The sequence below is a fragment of the Crinia signifera genome, chromosome 3 (assembly GCF_055691185.1).
Source record: "Crinia signifera chromosome 3, ASM5569118v1, whole genome shotgun sequence".
Classification (NCBI taxonomy): Eukaryota; Metazoa; Chordata; class Amphibia; order Anura; family Myobatrachidae; genus Crinia; species Crinia signifera.
Window position 1 is genome coordinate 200857855 of NC_139219.1, and position 20158 is coordinate 200878012.

The window sequence follows — 20158 nt, forward strand, 5'->3', positions numbered from 1 at the left end:
CTATCCAAGTGGCAATAGTGAGAATATAATAGTGTGCCAAACGTAGTGAGCCATGCATGGGGCCGCAGTACACTTATACAAGGTCCATGTCAAAATAGACACAAATAAGTGAAGAACTCGTGTCGACCATGTCCTTGTTGACCTATGGTATGTAGACCATTAGTGACTGTCGATCCCCTGTACCGTAACCCTAAAAAAGTCCTTATTAATTGTCTGACAACTATATACGTAGCACAAGAGAACATGACAAAAAAAGCTGCGGCTGCTTCATTGTAGCATTTTGTTTGTAGATTCAGAGACTATAGCGTAAACCTTTCAAGTGCTACATATCATATTAATTTGTACAGATTCATGGTGCATCATTGCGTTCTTGTGTTGCATCTTATTTTCTACAATAAATGCAATCAGTCTCACAAGGCCTTAGTGGCTGTTTGGTGTGACTGCTGCAAATACGTATGAGGAAACATCTGTAGTCCTTTTGGACTGCAATACCAGAAACGTCCTGATCTTTTATTGTACAACTAAAAAAAATATATAAATAAAGTAGTATGCAGTACATAAAAATAGAATTGTGTTTTCTGCATATCTAAAAAATCAGTAGGAAAATAAAAATTTGAATATTGATCTGCAGAACATTCAGGGTTATATTATATAGCCTGTTTCCTATGACAGAAAAATCACCTTATTTTATACTTGCTGTAAATAGAACTGTTGTTTTATTAGGGAAAACTGGGCTATCCTCACATGCTATTTTGATGGTATTTAATGTACAGTGTGTGTGTGTGTGTATATATGTATGTATGTATATATGTGTATATATGTGTGTGTGTGTATATATATATATATATATATATGTATATATATATATGTATATACAGTATATATATATCTCTTATACACACCCACACACATTGTAAGGGACAAGCTGAACATCCACTGTCCTGTAGTATCCTGATCAGGCATGTATTGTATTTTCCTCTTCAATTAAGCAGGTGGAGACTGGGAAGAGGTACCTGTCACTTCTATTGCCTAATGCAGGAGTAGCCAACCCGTGGCTCTGGAGCCACATGCGATTCTTTTCCTTATAAAGATGCAGCTCCCATGATGATTATGGCAATCACTCCCGCCCGTTATCTTGTGGCCACTGGTAAGCAGTGGCCCAGTAATTAAGGCATTGTTACAAAAAAGTGAAAAACCTCATGTCGAACTTTTGACTGTCGACCTTCCCCATGTTGACCCTCAGTCATGTCGACCTAGTGGTGTCAAACTTATGCTCGTCAACCTAGTTGCTGTCTAACCAATGATCCATACCCGCATAAAGGTGGCACTCCCATTCAATAATGACTCAAACGCAGGTAAATAACAATAATGAGGTTTTAATATTCACCTTGTCATCAGGTTGCCTCCATGCATGCTGCTCTATAAATGTATTTTTATTTTTGATACTTTCTTTGATGTATTTAAGTGCTTTGGATAACTTCATGGAAATATTGGGAAGATAACGTAAATTGTGTATTTTCAATGTGCTTGTCTTCCCCCCCCCCCCCCCCCAGCCAGACTTAAAACTGAGGTTTAGCACAAGGTCATGACCCTACAAACCTTATTCCAAAGGCATGAACAAAGCCTTGTGCTAGGCCATGCCATTTGTTTGCATGGTATTGGCCCTTTGTCTTAACAGAACATATTGTATTTTTGGGCTCATTGCCTCTGATTGGTTGACCACCCCTGTCCTAATGTGATGAGTCTACACTGCCATTTCAGAAGAGCTGCATTAGATGTTCTACTGTAACTGTCTTTTTCCCCCCTAACTTTTAAACATCTGTTGTAATTCATATGGATAGAAGGTATTCCAGTTTGTCAGGTGGATCCATGCACATCAGTTTAATGTTTACTTTGTTATTGCAGTCCAATTGGGATTGATGGCATCTGGTTTGCAACAATCCAATATACAGTATATACAATCAGTCCTTCACCAGAAAGGACGAAGTTAGATCCTTACCTGGAGATTGCTAACCTTGGCCACAGCTGTAGCAGTATTTGGATGATTACAGAAGTTCTTTCCTGCAGTTACACCTAGGCTGTGTGAAAATCCTCTAGCGTTGGGTGCCTTTTGTGCTTTGTTTTAAAAAAAAATATTAGTTTTATACTGTGCGGGTATGGGGCATGCGCAGAATAGGCAATCTTTTTGGCTACATGAAAAGACAGCCTGCAGGTCTTCGCCAAAGGCATTGGTTAAAATGACCCTGTCCATTTTAGAATTTTTTTCTGAATAACTGCTAAAAAAAAAAAAGGAGAGAAAAAATATATTGTTAATGATGTCAGAATATTTTTAGGGCAGTATCAACATGGTTGATGAATAAAGCCCTTTAAAATGTGTTTGTGCCATGCGTTTTTCTTCATAAAGCAAATGCCGATTTCTTTTACACAATATGTAAAACATATGAATGTGAATTAAATGTAGCAATGGCTTTTGAATAAATTGTTCTTTATTTATAGATCGTTTGGGGCATATTCTTCATCCTTGTGGCTCTTTTGATCATAGTATCACTATTTCTTTCCAAGTAAGTGCATTTTATTATATAACATGGCTGTTGAATCTAGTTGTTCCACTAGCAATTTATTTATTGATTTTTCTCCACTATAAGGTTTGGTTTCAACATAAACTCCCTCACCTACTCTTGTTTTAGGGTTGTTGTTTTTTTTTTTTTTTTTTTTTTTTTAAACACATGTGGACTGTTAATCCTTATATTTGCTGTTTCAATGAAATATTTGCATGCAGCAAGTTAATTGTTAGATATTCTAGCAATAAACTAGATAAGGGCGCAATCAAATAAAATAGATCAGATTTTTAATCGTCACAATGAAAATGTGCAAGACAAAATGCTAGTAGAGTAGAAATGCACAATTGTCCCAATTCTTAATTCGTAGCGATCTCACTTATTCCAGTTGATTAATGCATAGTTAAAGATTGGATATTAATTGTATAGATAAGGTCTGATGAAGGATAATGTCTTTATAGGTTTCATTATTAGGACAATGCGCTATGTTCCACCTTTACTCTTTGAATGGGATGCAAAGATGTTATAAATTCTGGGGTATTGCACTTACAGCTGAGGGTCCTGTTCCTAATGGTCTTGGGGGTCGTTCCTATTAGGTGCGGTTCCTATTTGCACTCACAAAGCATCATGGCACTGGGCGACACTTTACGGCGGACAGAATTCGATTTAAAAGTGATCGCACCTCCATAGGGGTGCAAGCACTTTTAATGCAAATTCGGCCCAGCGAAGGGTACATGATCGGCTTAATTCGGGTGCTGTTTTCAGCACTTTAACGGCACCTCACACCCTTCGGCACTAATAGGATCGACCCCTTGACATCTACAACTGGCTTTTAGATGGAAATAGGAATTGTTTCTCACTGTAGTTGTATCAATCATCAATCAGTCCTATGCCACCAGCCTGGCGGAAGTTCTCCGCAATGGATGGAAGCAGTCGCTGGAAAACAAATGTATTATGCAGTACTTTAACACCCACAGATGGCAGAACCTATTAATTATGTTCTCCTTTAGCACCAAGTGGCAAGGTTAGACACTTCAATGGAACTTATGGAACCTAATAATGGAATCTATCGAGACAGTATCCTTCATTGGAACTTACAGTATCTACACAATTAATATCCAATCTTTAACTCTGCATTATTCATCTGGTGAAGTGAGATCGCTACGAATTAAGAATTGTGTATTTCTACTCTACTAGAATTTTGTCTTGCATATTTTAATTGTGAAGATTAAAAATCTGATACATTTTATTTGATGTCGTCCTTATCTAGTTTATTGCTAGAATATCTAATAATAACTTTTTGCATGCAAATATTTCAGTGAAACAGTATGTATGTATGTATGTATATATAGACACATTGTAATTATTAATAATTTTCCTAATTGTAAAATTTCTATGGTTAACAGATTTTGGTGTCGAGACATGACAGAAATAGTGTCAAAAAATTGTACTAGTACTAATATATATATATAATCACAGATGGGGCTTGTCTTTGCAGGGGATGGCGATGCCAGCCGCCATCCCCCGCCACCCGTATCTGCGAAAGGTGACGCGTGCGCACGAGATGCACGCGCTTCCGACGGCTTCCCACGGGTCTTGTCGGCAGTCACCCGGGGTCCCCGCTGGCTTGTCGGCAGTCACCCGGGGTCCCCGCCGGCTTGTCGGCAGTCACCCGAGGTACCCGCCGGCTCCCCGCACCCCCCCTAACCCTGTCCGTCTCCCTGAAGCGGAGACGGACAGGTTCCCGTCGCCATGCCGCACGGAAACTGAGACGCGCGTGAGACGTACGCGCGTCTCGGTCAGATGGAGAGCTGGGCTGCTGGCGGATCGCCAGCGGTGGCAGTCTGGCGATTCGCCAGCAAGAGGGAGCCCAGCTCCATCTGTATATAAATAAAACAAGAGATAGAGTGCGCTATAACTTTCAAACATCCACCACCAATTTCTAGTGACTGTAATAATTACAGGCTGTATGATATTAGACAAATTTAATATAAAAGTACAATAAAAAATACAATATCATTTTTTTTCTCATTTGTTGATTGGAGTACAGCAGAAGAAAAACTTACACCCAATGCGTTTCGTCATAACGACTTCCTCAGGGGTAATGTTCAAAATGTTGTTAAAGAGTGAGATCAGGTTATTTCAATCCACTATAGGTGTACCAGCTTCAGATTAGAACAGGATGGAATGTCTTTTTGTATCCTTTATTTACAACCAATCAATACAGATAAAAAGATGCAGATAAACATAGGCAATTCTGGAAGAAGACTACAATATCTTTGTCTCCCACAAGTAGAACCTCTCAGAGAGTGTATCTAGCATGGATCCTTCTCAGGATCCATGCTAGATACATCCATTTGCAGCAGTGTGGGGGATTGCAACGAAGGGGGGGGGGGGGGGCAGTTGGAGGTACCAGTGGCGTCCAGGGGACTCCAGGCTGCAAATTTTTCAGCTTTGCGAGTAAACCAGAATAAGTGACTAAGGGGCAGATTTATTAAGTTGGAGAAGAGATAAACTGGAGATAAAGCAAAGAAAATGTAAAAGGAGATCAAGCACCAGCCAATCAACTCCCAACTGTCTTTTTCAAACACAGCTGATTGGCTGGTGCTTGATCTCCTTTTACCTTTTCTCCGCTTTATCTCCAGTTTATCTCTTCTCCAAGCTTAATAAATCTGCCCCTTAGTCACTTAAATCACTTTACTGCCCATTCTGGTGTCTTGTCAAAACTAGAAATGAATCTCCTGACCAAGTTTCTACATTCTTATCTACATTGAGCTGCTGAATATGGTTTGGCTGATAAAAATATTTGAAATAATGAGCAGGTGTAGCGAGTAAAGTGGCTAAACAATATATTTAGAATAAAGCATCACTCAGATATGAAAGAACCCTTGGGAATTTTTTGTTTCTTTTAATAAGCAGGAAGATATATTTGAAGTATATACACATGAAGTTGTTTTCTCAATACAATGGTCCTTTTGAATACAACAGAATTCATACATCGCTGTGCTCCACTGAGAGACACAATTCATTGCTTTCTTAGTACGCTTTAATCAAATGATTGTCTTTTTTCAGAGATAAGTATAACTCTTAAACTGAGCTGTCATTCTACACTCGTGACAGCCAAGTTGTGTGTCAGTTTCTATATTTTGATGGGTCTCTTTAGACACACTTGCTATATTATGCTTTAAGTTGACTGACTTTAAGCAATTCCTTCTCCTTTTTTCCATTGCTCAAAAATGATCAGCAAATGTCAGCCTCTTTACACACTTGTTTATTTGCAATCACAACCACACAATTTATGTATACTGTACATTTCACACTGCCACAGCGCCGTAACAGACTGGCAGTGCCTCCTGTGCTGGCTCTGTCACCTAAACCCCAAACATCATGATGTCCAGCCCAAAGTGTGGGGCTGGTGTCTCTGGTAAGTAAGCACTGCCTTGAACATCCTAAATATCCTAAGCAGCTCCCCAGTGTTCAAGGTGTCTGTAGCGATACTGGCTGCAGTGTGTTGTTTAAGCCACACTGCGGGCTACATATAGGTGACAAGTGGCAGCAACTGTACTGCGTCCAGAGTGATGTCACAGTATTGGTATACTATAGTACATTCATGCTATAGCATATAATGCCTTATACCAGGGGTTCCCAATCTTTTTCTAATCACGGCACCCTAGAGTATCAGAATTTTTCCAAGGCAACCCTAGGCCCCCAAAAATGTATATATAATTAAGTAGATTGCGTTTATATGTGCTTCTTAGGTTCAGTTATGTGGTAAAGGGCAGGATTTGGTTTTGATTGTACACAATTTATGATTGGCAGCCACCAGCACTGGTTATGTCAAGAAATAATTGATCATAAATAATTTGAATTGGTCCTGGACGAGCAACCCGAGGCACCCCTGCAAGTGTCCCGAGGCACCCCAGGGAGCCTTGGCGCACAGTTTGGAAACCACTGCCTTATACAGTATCTTGCTGTGTTAACTTACTCCTCTTGCATGCTATATTGTGTGAATACATTATGTGACTGCATTGGGAGCACAGGTGTATAGCATAAACTAGCCATTATTAAATTTTTGCCAGGTTATCAAATGTAACAATATGTATCTATAATATGTGTATGTACATGTATGTGTATAATAGATATAAAGAGAGTGAGAGATTGATATTTAAAAGACCACATTTTATACAGTATATCTAGTAAACCTTAATCTAATTGTAAAAGTTCTAGTGCATAACATTATGCTGCATTTTAAGAATTTTAAGTTTTAAATATGTTCTGAGTAATGTTGCTGGAAGTATGCACTTTCTGCACACATATTTTACTAAACTTTCACTGACGAGAATATGAAATTTACTGAAAGCGACACGAGGTGTTTTGAGGAGAATGAATACTTCTGGGAGTGAAAGGGTTAGTGTGTCCAATCCATCATAATAGCATAAATTGTACGAGGAAAAGCTCTTTATAGTCTCATTTGGCAGGCAGAAAATATCATCCGGAGTTAATGTGCCATGATTATGTATTCTTAACCTGCATATGTCCTGCAGCTACCAAATTCCTGCTACCCATTTCAGAATGCTGAAGATAAGCTTTCATACCCAAAACTGCTTCCTGTATATCAGACATGGTTACCAGTGGGGAACATACATGAAAACTAGAGCTTAAAGAACTGATCAAAGAAGGTGGAGTGTGTGTCTGTGTATATGTGCGTTATATATATATATATATATATATATATATATATATATATATATATATATATATATATATATATATATATATATATATATATTACATACACATATACACAGACAATACAGATGGGGTGGATGTTGCACTCCAAGCAACTAAATCAATGTAAATCAGTGCATAGATTGACAAAGTTTCATTGCCTTTATGGTGGCAATTTTGTCAGGTCATAACAAATATGTATGCCCAGCCAGGTGGCGTGTGGGGATGATGTCACCAGCGTTTAAGTCATCAGGAGTGCTCCCTGTCACCATAGTTGCCTATAAACAATACAAATATAGCAATATACATAATAACAAAGAAAGCGCTTGCGTATAGGCATTAAACCAGACTGCTGTTACATGGTGCTTACACAAATAGATTACATGCTCCCTAATAGTCAGTCATGGATAATAAATAATGTAGACAAAGTGTCACTAGCATATAGTTACATCTATGTGTCGCATTCTTGGATAACCTTAGAATAAAGGCAGATAAATGACAGTACCTTCCATTTATATAATAATGTAATGCAAAACAATAAAGCCAAATTTACTTCCTAATGATGTCGCACTACAGAAAAAAGCTGAAACTCATATGGTCCTTGAGACCCCACAGTGTGAGTGTACAGTTAGGAGGAGAAGCTGTGGCAGAATTGAGAAAAATGCTGTGCCACCAGCCATTCATGATGGCCAATCTAATGGCCGAACAGTGTGCAGGCATGCATTTTTTAAACATTCACTCTGTCTTACCAATGTAAGACAGACCGCATGGGCATATACATTGGTAAATTACATATTTAGTACTGCAGGTAAGAGTGTGATGACTATATATTTTTGCCGGTAATGGGATCATAAACTGACATGTGGTACACAAGTATTTGATGCAGACTTTTTTAATATACCTAGCTATTGTTATTGGATCTGGAGTTGTTACCTTGGTTTTGACCAATTTATCACCAATATATCATGATACATATGTGTGTATATGTTTATGTGTGTGTTAAAAAGAGATGCTGGGGTGGCAATCCCATAGAGGACCACAACGGTGAATATATATATATATATATATATATATATATATATATATATATATATATATATATATATATATATATATATATATATATATATATATATATATATATATATATATATATAATTTGTACGGTACAAGATCGCACTCCATGCAACTCAGAAGCAACTCCCATGGTGTCATCCAGAACTTCATGTATATAAACAAAAAAGGACGCACTCTCCAGAATTTTTGTAAATGCAGATAAAATCAGCTGTGTATTTGATTATTCAAGTGCAGCAGAAACAAGGTTATACTCAACGTAAAAGTTTCAGTCCAATGAGGACCTTCATCAGAAGATACACATCAGGCACATCCGTCAAAGGTGAAGCACAGCGTGGACCACATAGCAGGTTCCTACAGCAAGGAGCCACTGCTGGTCTAGTGCTATTTATACCTAGTGTGGGACCAGAAAAGGGCGCCAAAACCCAGTTGTATGAGTCACTTCCGCGTGTCACTGTGACACGCAAATGACGTCACTTCCGGAATAACGTACAGCATCTTGAATCTACAAGCAGGGCTCTAGATAATTTAATATGATCGCTAATATGTCGATTCAGCAGCGGACCTCATCCCGGCTTCCCATTACCATACCGGTGGGGTCTCCCAGGTAACCACTGGTTTCGACCAGTGGACACGTTCATTCCTTCCTTACCTTGCTGTAATTCATTGCAATTTTAGTATCACGCTGATTTACATGCTCCCGCACTGCTGTGCATTATATAACATTGCTGCACGGCACACTGCTGTAATCCCTGCCGCGCTGTGAAACATAACTGGTCCAAGAAAAATCCTATGATTTAATAATTCACCCCAACACAACAGACCACAACCTGGTGTCAACTAGGGGATTAATGAGGATTTCCGATACCCATACTAAGACCAGTGACAGTCTCCACATCATCATCATCACACATATTTTTGCTGCACTTTTTTATAAATTCACCCTGGTACAGGAACCCACTATCTTTTTAAAGCATACCTAATAAAGGCTATATCTTAACTAATTTAACATACCCTGATCTGTGATATAAGGGTGCCCCCACCCAGAGTTTTCTTTTCTTCTCCTCCTCCCTTGGCATTGTTTCATTACAATTGTTACTCTGGGGTGCACCACTGACTGTCCCATACAGAGGCACCACAAGACATATACTGTCCGAGTGCTCTGGGACCTATTGTTCCCGCAAACAGGATAAAAGTCAGTATTCACAGATCACTTATTACCTCTTCTCACAACTTTTTTGATAAATATCAGTGCGGTCATACTCCTCATCCCTCCCCTTCCCACTATCCCTTCCCCCTCCTCCCTTTGTTATACACTCTGCATTCCACAGACAGTGGCACTGGGTGTCTCCAATCCTGGATGTCAGGTTTGCTTGATGGATGATTAACCTTACGGAAAAGCCTGCTATCCCTAGAACAATAAAACAGTAAGTGACATCAACCATAACTAATAGTAATATGAAACAAAAGAAAAAAAAGTAAAGAGAAACAAAAAAATATATACATACATAACACTTAAGAAAATGTCATAAATTACAATATTGTATAAAAAAACATCAACAAGCAATAATATACACAGAATTCGTCTCCGGTCTGACTATTCCAATGTATCTTGTCGTTGAGGCCACCCGGTTTGGTGGTCCCCAATCTCAAGATCCACTGTGATTCCTGTGCCAGAAGGGATTTGGACCTATCCCCTCCGTGAATAGACGGCAGGATATGGTCAATCATAAAATATTCCAGGCACTCTAGATCTGGGGTAGCCAACCCTAGTCCTCGAGAGCTACCAACAGTGCATGTTTTGCAGGTCTCCTCACAGAATCACAAGTGAGCTAATTAGCTCCATCTGTGGATCTTTTAAAATGTGTCAGTGATTAATGAGTGCAGCTGTGCAGCAGCTAGGTTGTCTGAAAAATGTGAACTGTTGGTAGCTCTCGAGGGCTAGGGTTGGCTACCACTGCTCTAGATCATGTTCAGCCTCCTAGAAAGACAGGCTGATCAATAACCTTGCCTTTTAGTGTAATGCTAATTGTAGACCTATGTATGGCCAGCCTCTCCTTAAACTTGCGCGAGGTCTGGCCCACATAGAATAGGCAGCAAGAACATGTCACTACATAGACCACAAAGTTGGAGTTACACTTAAGAACATGCCTAATGTCATAAATCTTATTGACATGAGGGTGCTGAAAAGAACTGCAAACAATTGTGTATTTACACATAATACATTTTCCACCTGTATGGCATCCCAATGGTTTAACATGCACATTGGGGGGCAATTTAGCTCTCTCTCCAACATCTGCATTAATCGGCCTATCTCTGATTACAAACCCATCTGTATGCCAGAAGAGGTTTAAATCTAGAGAAAGTAGCTAAATCCTTGTCAGTGTTGAGAATAGGCCAAAGAACTTTGACCGCTCTTCCCAAGATGTGGCTTACTGTAGTAAAATCAGTGACAAAGGAAACATATTTGCAGTATCTATAACTGAAGCCTTAAAGAGATCCTCCCTCTTCATAGTGGATACTGATTCATTTTGCTGTCTAAGATCTGGATCGTAATCAATACATTTTATTAATAGTCTTATCTAATTCACCAGGGATGCAATCTACCTAACTGGTAATACGGGCCATCTGTATCATTTGAGATAATAGGAGCCTGTTACATATATACCATAGCAATGAAGCTGACGTTTGCCTCTGTTTTGGAGATGAACAGTTCGCAATCCTTTTTCATCTGGATACCTTCATGACTGCACATTTCTGATATATTTCTTTGCAACTGTTTAAGATAAAAAATATTTGTAATGAATATACAAATATGTCCTCTCTAATCTTACATGTAATGTGTATACGTATCCATGTAAGAGTAGCCATGACTTACCCACTGTAAGCTTGCTCCTGTATGCAAATACACTTGCCTAGTCTATCTTATCATGATGGCACACATCACATGTAAAATAGATGTTCCCTTATCCAAATTATTCTGAAAACCAGTTTCCAGAATATACTTTAAAAAAAAAAAAAAAAAAGGGACATGATATGTAACAAGCACTAAATACGTGCAAGAAAAAGATTGCTTGGCATTCATATTTAGTGCCTGAGATAGTACACACACTTTGTTTCATGTTTTAACACTTGTTTCATGCTCAAATAAAACATATTCACGTGTATTTCAAGTGTTTATACAACATTAATACAAGAAACATCAAGACACCTCTTTGAAATCTAAAAATATTCCTATACCTGTAACTAGCCTATTTTATAATGCTAACAGTCCTACTGTGGTGCATGTGGCTAGTTTGTGTGTGTGGAGTGTACTAATTTTGCACTATGTTATTAAATCATTCTGTTTGATGACCTGAATAAAAGTTGACATGAATAAAGAATGTTATGGATAGTACTAGAATATGAAAATGTGGCAAATAGAGTGAAATGGCTCTGAAAAAAAGTATATAATATATTAGTCTATAGATAAATGGGTACATTTGAACATTGCTGAAATTAACATGGTCTCCTGTTTCTAATATTTTCTTTTATTGGTGTCCCAGTTATTAATATAATTAAATGTAGTTTATCCAATGTGATCATTTAACCCCTTCCCGCCGCAGCCTGTTTTTGCCTTCCTGACAGAGCCCTTTTTTTCAAATCTGACAGGTATCACTTAAGTGGGGATAACTTTTTTTTGCTTTTACTTATCCCAGTGATTTTGAGATTGTTTTCTCGTGACACATTGTACTTCAAGTTAGTGGTAAATTTGGGTCGATACAGTTTGTGTTTTTTTGTGAAAAATACCAAAATGTCGTAAAAAAATTGAAAATTTAGCAATTTTCAAAATGGTAAATTTTCTGCTTGTGAGACAAAAATAATCATACCACTCAAAATAGTTAATAACTAACATAGACCATATGTCTACTTTATGTTTCCATCATTATTTCAACATCCTTTTAATTTTTTTGGACAATAGGAGGCTTAAAATATGAATAGCAAATTCTCAAATTTTCAAGAAAATTTCAAACACTGATTTTTTTAGGGACCAGTTCAGTTCTGATGTGACTTTGAGGGACTTGTATGTGAGACACCCCCATAAATGATGCCTTTTCAAAAACTGCACCCCTCACAGTATTCAAAACAGCATTTTGGAAGTTTGTTAACCCTTTAGGTGTTTCACAGGAATTAAAACAAAGTGTAGGTGAAATTTCAAAATTTCATTTTTTTTGCAGATTTGCAATTTTAATACATTTTTCTAAGGAACACAGTAGATTTTACTAGAGAAATGTGACTAAAAATTGATTCCCCCAATTCTTTTGTATTCATAAATATCCTATATGTGGCCCTAGTGTGCACGTTGACCAAACCACAGGCTTCATAATAGAAGGAGCACCTACTTGATTTTGGAGCCTCCTTTTTATGAGATTATTTTTTAGGCACCATGTAGGTTTCTAGGCACCATAAGATGCTAAAAGTTAAGTGACCCCATTTTGCAAACTACACCCCTCAGGGAATTCATCTAGGGATATAGTGTACATTTCAAACCCCCAGGGGTTTCACCAATTGTGGTACAACTGGGCAGTGAAAATGAAAAATTATTTTTTTTACACAAAAATGCAGTTCTGGCTCCAAATTTTTCATTTTCACAAGGAATGAAGGAGACAAAGCACCCCAAAATCTGTGCCCCAATTTCTCCCGAGTACGGCAATGCCTCACATGTGACCAAAAAATACCATTTGGGTGCATGGCAGGACTCAGAAGGGAAGGAGTGATTTTTGGATTTTGCAGCTCAGATTCTGGTGGAATGTTGGTGGGTGCTATGTCGCATTAGCAAGACCCCCGAAGCACCAATACAGTGGAACCCCCCCACAAGTGACCCCATTTTGCAAACTACACCCCTCAAGGAATTCATCTAGGGGTATAGTGTACATTTCAAACCCCCAGGGGTTTCACCAATTTTGATACAACTGGGCTGTGCAAATGAAAAATTACATTTTTTACACAAAAATGCAGTTCTGGCTCCAAATTTGTCATTTTCACAAGGAATGAAGGAGACAAAGCACCGCAAAATCTGTGCCCCAATTTCTCCCGAGTACGACAATGCCTCACATGTGACCAAAAAATACCATTTGGGTGCATGGCAGGACTCAGAAGGGAAGGAGTGATTTTTGGATTTTGCAGCTCAGATTCTGGTGGAATGTTGGTGGGTGCTATGTCGCATTAGCAAGACCCCCGAAGCACCAATACAGTGGAACCCCCCCACAAGTGACCCCATTTTGCAAACTACACCCCTCAGGGAATTCATCTAGGGGTATAGTGTACATTTCAAACCCCCAGGGGTTTCACCAATTTTGATACAACTGGGCTGTGCAAATTAAAAATTACATTTTTTACACAAAAATGCAGTTCTGGCTCCAAATTTTTCATTTTCACAAGGAATGAAGGAGACAAAGCACCCCAAAATCTGTGCCCCAATTTCTCCCGAGTACGGCAATGCCTCACATGTGACCAAAAAATACCATTTGGGTGCATGGCAGGACTCAGAAGGGAAGGAGTGATTTTTGGATTTTGCAGCTCAGATTCTGGTGGGATGTTGGTGGGTGCTATGTCGCATTAGCAAGACCCCCCAAGCACCAATACAGTGGAACCCCCCCACAAGTGACCCCATTTTGCAAACTACACCCCTCAGGGAATTCATCTAGGGGTATAGTGTACATTTCAAACCCCCAGGGGTTTCACCAATTTTGATACAACTGGGCTGTGCAAATGAAAAATTACATTTTTTACACAAAAATGCAGTTCTGGCTCAAAATTTTTCATTTTCACAAGGAATGAAGGAGACAAAGCACCCCAAAATCTGTGCCCCAATTTCTCCCGAGTACGGCAATGCCTCATGTGTGACCAAAAAATGGCAGGACTCAGAAGGGAAGGAGTGATATTTGGATTTTGCAGCACAGATTCTGGTGGAATGTTGGTGGGTGCTATGTCGCATTAGCAAGACCCCCGAAGCACCAATACAGTGGAACCCCCCCACAAGTGACCCCATTTTGCAAACTACACCCCTCAGGGAATTCATCTAGGGGTATAGTGTACATTTCAAACCCCCAGGGGTTTCACCAATTTTGATACAACTGGGCTGTGCAAATGAAAAATTACATTTTTTACACAAAAATGCAGTTCTGGCTCCAAATTTTTCATTTTCACAAGGAATGAAGGAGACAAAGCACCCCAAAATCTGTGCCCCAATTTCTCCCGAGTATGGCAATGCCTCATATGTGACCAAAAAATACCAGTTGGGTGCATGGCAGGACTCAGAAGGGAAGGAGTGATTTTTGGATTTTGCAGCTCAGATTCTGGTGGAATGAATGGTGGGTGCTATGTGGCATTAGCAAGACCCCCGAAGCACGGTGAAATGATGAACCTAATAATCCATAGATGTGTGGTATATTTTAAAACACTCCTTTATACATAGGCCGGGTTTGTCGGGGCAAGTTTCACAGTGGAAAATAGTATCCTTTCTTATTACCTTTTTATAGCAAACTTTGCACCTTTTTTGTGTCCTGCCTTTTCTTGCAGTGGAGGGGATTTCGTTAGAAAAATGCTGCCCTGGTACAATACGGGGGCCAGTACTAGAAGTACTGGGGCCCTCTGCCTGCTGGTTCCCAAATATTAGGCCCTTTATGACTTCCTCTTGAAAGTGCATAAATGTCCCCCTCTGGCTGGTAGAATGGAATAGCACGTAAGCGTTATACAGTGCCATCTGGATGATATACACGGCCAGCTTCTTGTACCAGATTTTTGTTTTCCGCAGGGGACTGTACGGCTTCAGTACCTGATCTGAAAGATCCACTCCGCCCATGTACTTATTGTAATCTAGGATACAATTAGGTTTTGAGGTGTGGGTACTGGTACCTCGTACAGGGATGGAGGTGGTACTGTCTCCATGAATTGTTGTCAGTATAAGGACATCCCTCTTGTCCTTATATTTGACCAACAACATATTTTCGGTGCATATTCCCCTGCTTTCACCCCTTCTCAGTAATTGGGCAACGTGCGTTTTTGGGAGACCTCTTTGGTTCTTGCGCACAGTACCGCAAGCTGCTGTACCTCTTGAACCAAGGGCCTTAAACAGGGGGATGCTAGTGTAAAAGTTATCCACATAGAGGTGATAACCTTTATCCAGGAAGGGGTGCACTAAATCCCAGACAATTTTTCCACTAACACCTACGAGGGAGGGGGGGCATTCTGGCGGTTCAATTCTTGAATCCTTCCCTTCATATATCCTAAACCTGTGGGTGTACCCTGAAATGCTTTCACACAGCTTATACATTTTTATGCCATACCTTGCCCTCTTACTGGGAAGGTACTGGCGGAATTTAACCCTTCTTTTAAAATGTATAAGGGACTCGTCGATACAAATAAATTTTTCAGGGATTTACATCTCTGCAAATTTGGCACTGAAATGATCAATGACCGGCCTGACTTTGAATAGCCGGTCAAAGGTGGGATCATCTCTGGGTGGGCACTGTGCATTATCGGTGTAATGTAAAAAATTAAGGATTATCTCAAAACGAGTCCGAGTCATGGCCATACGGTAAAGTGGGGTGCTGTACAGAACATCTGTACTCCAATATTGCCTAATTTCTGTCTTTTTTACTATGCCCATATGTAACACCAGACCCCAAAACGTCATCATCTCTACTGCATCTACAGGGGTCCACCTAGCAAATGATGACGTGGGGTTTTGAGCAATAAACTGCTGGGCATATAAATTACTTTGGTCCACCATTAAATTTATAAAATCATCAGAGAAAAATAATTTGAAAAAGTCAATTTCTCTGAGACCTGTTGAATTAAATTGGATTCCTGGGATGGCCAAAAACTCAGGAACCTGGGGCTCAAAATTGTCTGGTGGTGGGGTCCATACGGGATCAATTATTTGGGGGGGGGGTCTCAGCTGCTCTACGGGGGCGTCTTTGAGGGGGTCCCTCATCACTAGAGGAGGAAGAGGAGCTTAAGACGAATCCTTCAAATTCCCTGCTTGCATCACTGGCTGTGTCAGAGTCAGAGGCAAGCATGGCATATGCCTCCTCCGCTGAATACATTCTTCTGGATATTTGGGATGACATTTTTATTTTTGTGTTTCTGTAAGTGTAATGTTTCAACACGTGTATAGTGTTGGGGGGGTACAAACTTTATTTCAACACGGGGGGTATGTAGTGTGTAGTGTGTATGTAGTGCAGAAAAAAAAATACTTTATACAGGAATTTGATCCCAATAAAAAAAAAAAAAAAATTGAAGGGGTTAAAAAAAAAAAAAAAAAAAGGTCCTGCGCCAAAAATTGAGCACAGATGTTGGTCAGTAGTGTCCGTCACTGAACAGCGCTCAAAGGCAACAGGTGTAAAAACAATTTAAAAAAAAAAAAAATACCACAGCACTCTCCAAAAAAAAAACAATTTAAAAAAACTGCAGAAAAAAAATGATATCAACCCTGTGCCAAAAATGCTGTTCAGTGATGTACGTCACTGATCAGCGGCCACAGGACACCCACAAAAGCACCCACAAAAGCAACGTGGGTGTAAAAACAAAACCCCACTGCAATCCCCCCCCCAAAAAAAACTGCAGATCAGTGATGCAGTGATGCGACACTGATTAGCAGTGAGGGGCAGTAGGCAGACAACTGTGGGTGCAACCTGAGAGGGTATATATAAAAAAAAAAACCTGGACCCCCAAAAAGTTGCTGATCAGTTAATTAATTTAAACTGATCAGCACAAAAGGGGGGGCAGCAGTCAGTTGCACAGGCAGCACAACTTTTGGTGCAACTGACAGGTATATATATAAAAAAAAAAAAAAAAAAAAGTTGCTGATCAGCACAGATATACTGATCAGCACAAAAGGGGTGCAGCAGACACAAAGTATAGCACTCTCTATCACTCTCTCTCACTAAATCTGACTATCTCTGACTATCTCTCACGATCTGTGACTCTATGACACTGCAGCAGCAGGACACAGGAAGTCACAAGATCCAGGAAGCATCCAACTGCTGGCAGCACGCTACCAGCGGTGTTCAGCGGTGATCAGGTAAGTATCAGGTATGTATATCACGACAGAGTGGCCGGTGACCGCTCTGCACGCAATTCCAGACCGGAATGGCGTCTGCAGCGCAGTCACCGTTAGTTTAAATGGCGCGCCTTGGCTGTGATTGGTCCGTCGGTCCGACGGACCAATCACAGCCTTGGGGGCAGGTGGGGTGAGGTGTCGTCGTCACCGATGACCCCCTCATGCCCCCTCACACCCGGCAGTGATTGACACCTGTGTTACCGAGCGTCTGATTCGCCGGTAACACAGGAAAACGCTGCGAATGGCTGTTCACATTGAACAGCAATCACAGCGATCGCCGACGGGGGGGCGGCATGCAGGGACATGTCTGCTGTCAGGGACAGCAGACATCGTCCCTCTGTCACTGCGTCTCTAGACGCAGTGGCACTTTGAAGTCATGACGTATATATACGTCATGTGTCGGGAAGTACATTCCGGCCATGACGTGTATATATACGTCAAATGTCGGGAAGGGGTTAATAGTGTAGCGTATTTTTAAGTCTTTATGAAGATATCCCTAAATAAATAAAGTCCATTTTAAAGCCAACTCTTGATGATTTCAGTGTAGTGTAGTGCAGTGCGGTACACACTACTGAAAAACTGTGACCTCTTCAGAGAAAATCTCCATCAGTGTGTTAAAGGAAGACTTGCTATATTGTACCAGTAAATCTCAGTCAATAGCTATTTACAATGTATATACAGTTGCCCTGTTTTCAAATATGTTATAGCTTATAAGTTTTATCCACGATTATCTAAAAAATATATTATTGTATAAATTTGATCATGTGATTTTTATTTTGTATGTTTGTTTTGTAGCCTAGACAAAGCTCTTCATTCTGCTGGCATTAATACTGGGTTTATTATGTTTGGAACCAACATTACAAATCCATTGAACATTCTTCTTCCTGTTCTGCAAAGGGTTAGTAGTACAAAGTATTATCAATTTATTTTATTTTTGTCTGAAACATACATGGTATACAGCTGCTCATACATATTGTATCCTAGCATGCCCTGCCACAGCTTTGCTGCTGGTGCAATGCTAAAGTTCTCTTGTTTCCTACCCCTAGTATAGAAGACATAAAAAAAAAAAACTATTGACCAGTGCCGTTTCTACCTTTTTGCTTTCTTTACCATATGTCTGTTGACCTTTTGACCAGATACCTGGGGATGCAACAGAGAGAAATTCTGTAGTTATGTAATCACTGGCACCCTCATTGAGCAGTAGATGTAACTGTAGGAGTGCATACAGAATGGGCCACAAAATAGTTACGCATGACTTCGTAGTCTGTCTAAATCTATCCAAGTAAAAGACAGAAATGGCAATAAGTTACAAGACTTAATTTAGAAGATAAGCAGCAGCTGCAGACTTGGTCTGTTTAGTAATAGCACAATAACCCTCTCTAAACAGTCAGCACTGCCTATAATAATGAGTAGGTAGTTGGCTGTGAACAGTCCCATGCAATGGAAAGCAATAGGGGAGTGAAGACATCAGTAGAGCCATTGCGCCAGGCATATTGGGAATCATCCAGTACAGTCACCAGCTTCACAGCGATTAAGAGCAGTACTGATGGGAGCTTTTATCATAAGGGTCACCAGTATTAGGGAGTAATCTCAGCTCTTCCTCAATCCGTGACACCAGGAGATGAAGTCTGACCATAATGAGAGTCTAATAGTCCACATGGAATGCAGCGGTCGATGGAGATCCCAGATTTGCAGATCTTTACCACTCTGATAACAAATTAAAGTTGATGCCAGGTTCATAAAACTGTATACAGAATTCAACTATGAATGAAGGAGGAGAAATATAAAATCTGTATTCAACTTAGTAAAGTCTCCTGACCAATACATTGGGCAAATATATTGTTGTAACCATGCCTACACAACTAATTATTTTATTATAAGGTTGAAAAAGGATCCAGAAAAATATCTAGACTTTTTGGAACACTATATTTGTTCCACTTTTTAAAATTTGTATCATCGACAGTACTTTGCATGTGTTCAAAACATTCAAAATGATTTCCATTTTGTGTCCAAGTTATTGAACGGTGCATTAAGTTTTTACAGACCTTACCCATAACAAACATGTTATCCAAGATTTGTATCCTGTTTTCTCATTATTTGAGTACTTTTTGATCAAGAAAATCTATGATTCGTTTTAAGAAAACTTAAGAAAATAAAAAAAAATTGTAGTTGTGTGTAGGCATAATATTGATTCATGTTGCTAATTTTTTGTTTTGTTTTGTTCCAGGTTTTCCCACTTGATTATATCCTGATTACAGTCATTATTATGTACTTTGTGTTTACTTCAATGGCTGGCATCCGAAACATGGGTGTATGGTTCTTTTGGTTGCGGGTAAATGACTTGTATATTATGAAGCATGCCTATATATAAAATTGTTTAATTTCATCTGGTTAAATAATGTTTAGATAGGTAGAGTATTAAGCACATAATTATCTTTTTTTTTTATTCTGTTTTTCCTACTTACCATGTTTTTATTTGGCCAATTAAAAGACTGATGAAAGCACAGGGAACAGAGATAGTTAACCAATGGAGAAACTAGCAATACTGTTAAATTGCAGATTTTGACAATGGTTATATCATGCTACACTTTGAATAGAATTATTAAATGTTTTACTTTACTTTCTAAACCATTACACAATGATAATGGTACCTTTTGCTGAAAGGGAATTGCCCTACACATTGTTTTCATGA

General features: G+C 39.4%; 1 protein-coding gene across 1 annotated transcript in view; it reads left to right on the forward strand.

Annotated features, from left to right (window-relative positions):
• LMBRD1 (LMBR1 domain containing 1) overlaps positions 1-20158 on the forward strand; it is a 198538-nt gene that overhangs the window by 117066 nt on the left and 61314 nt on the right. Inside the window, exons 10-12 of the mRNA XM_083177262.1 lie at positions 2497-2561; positions 18262-18364; positions 19694-19798. Of these exons, the coding sequence (XP_083033388.1) occupies positions 2497-2561; positions 18262-18364; positions 19694-19798 (273 nt within the window). The remainder of the gene's footprint in view (positions 1-2496; positions 2562-18261; positions 18365-19693; positions 19799-20158) is intronic.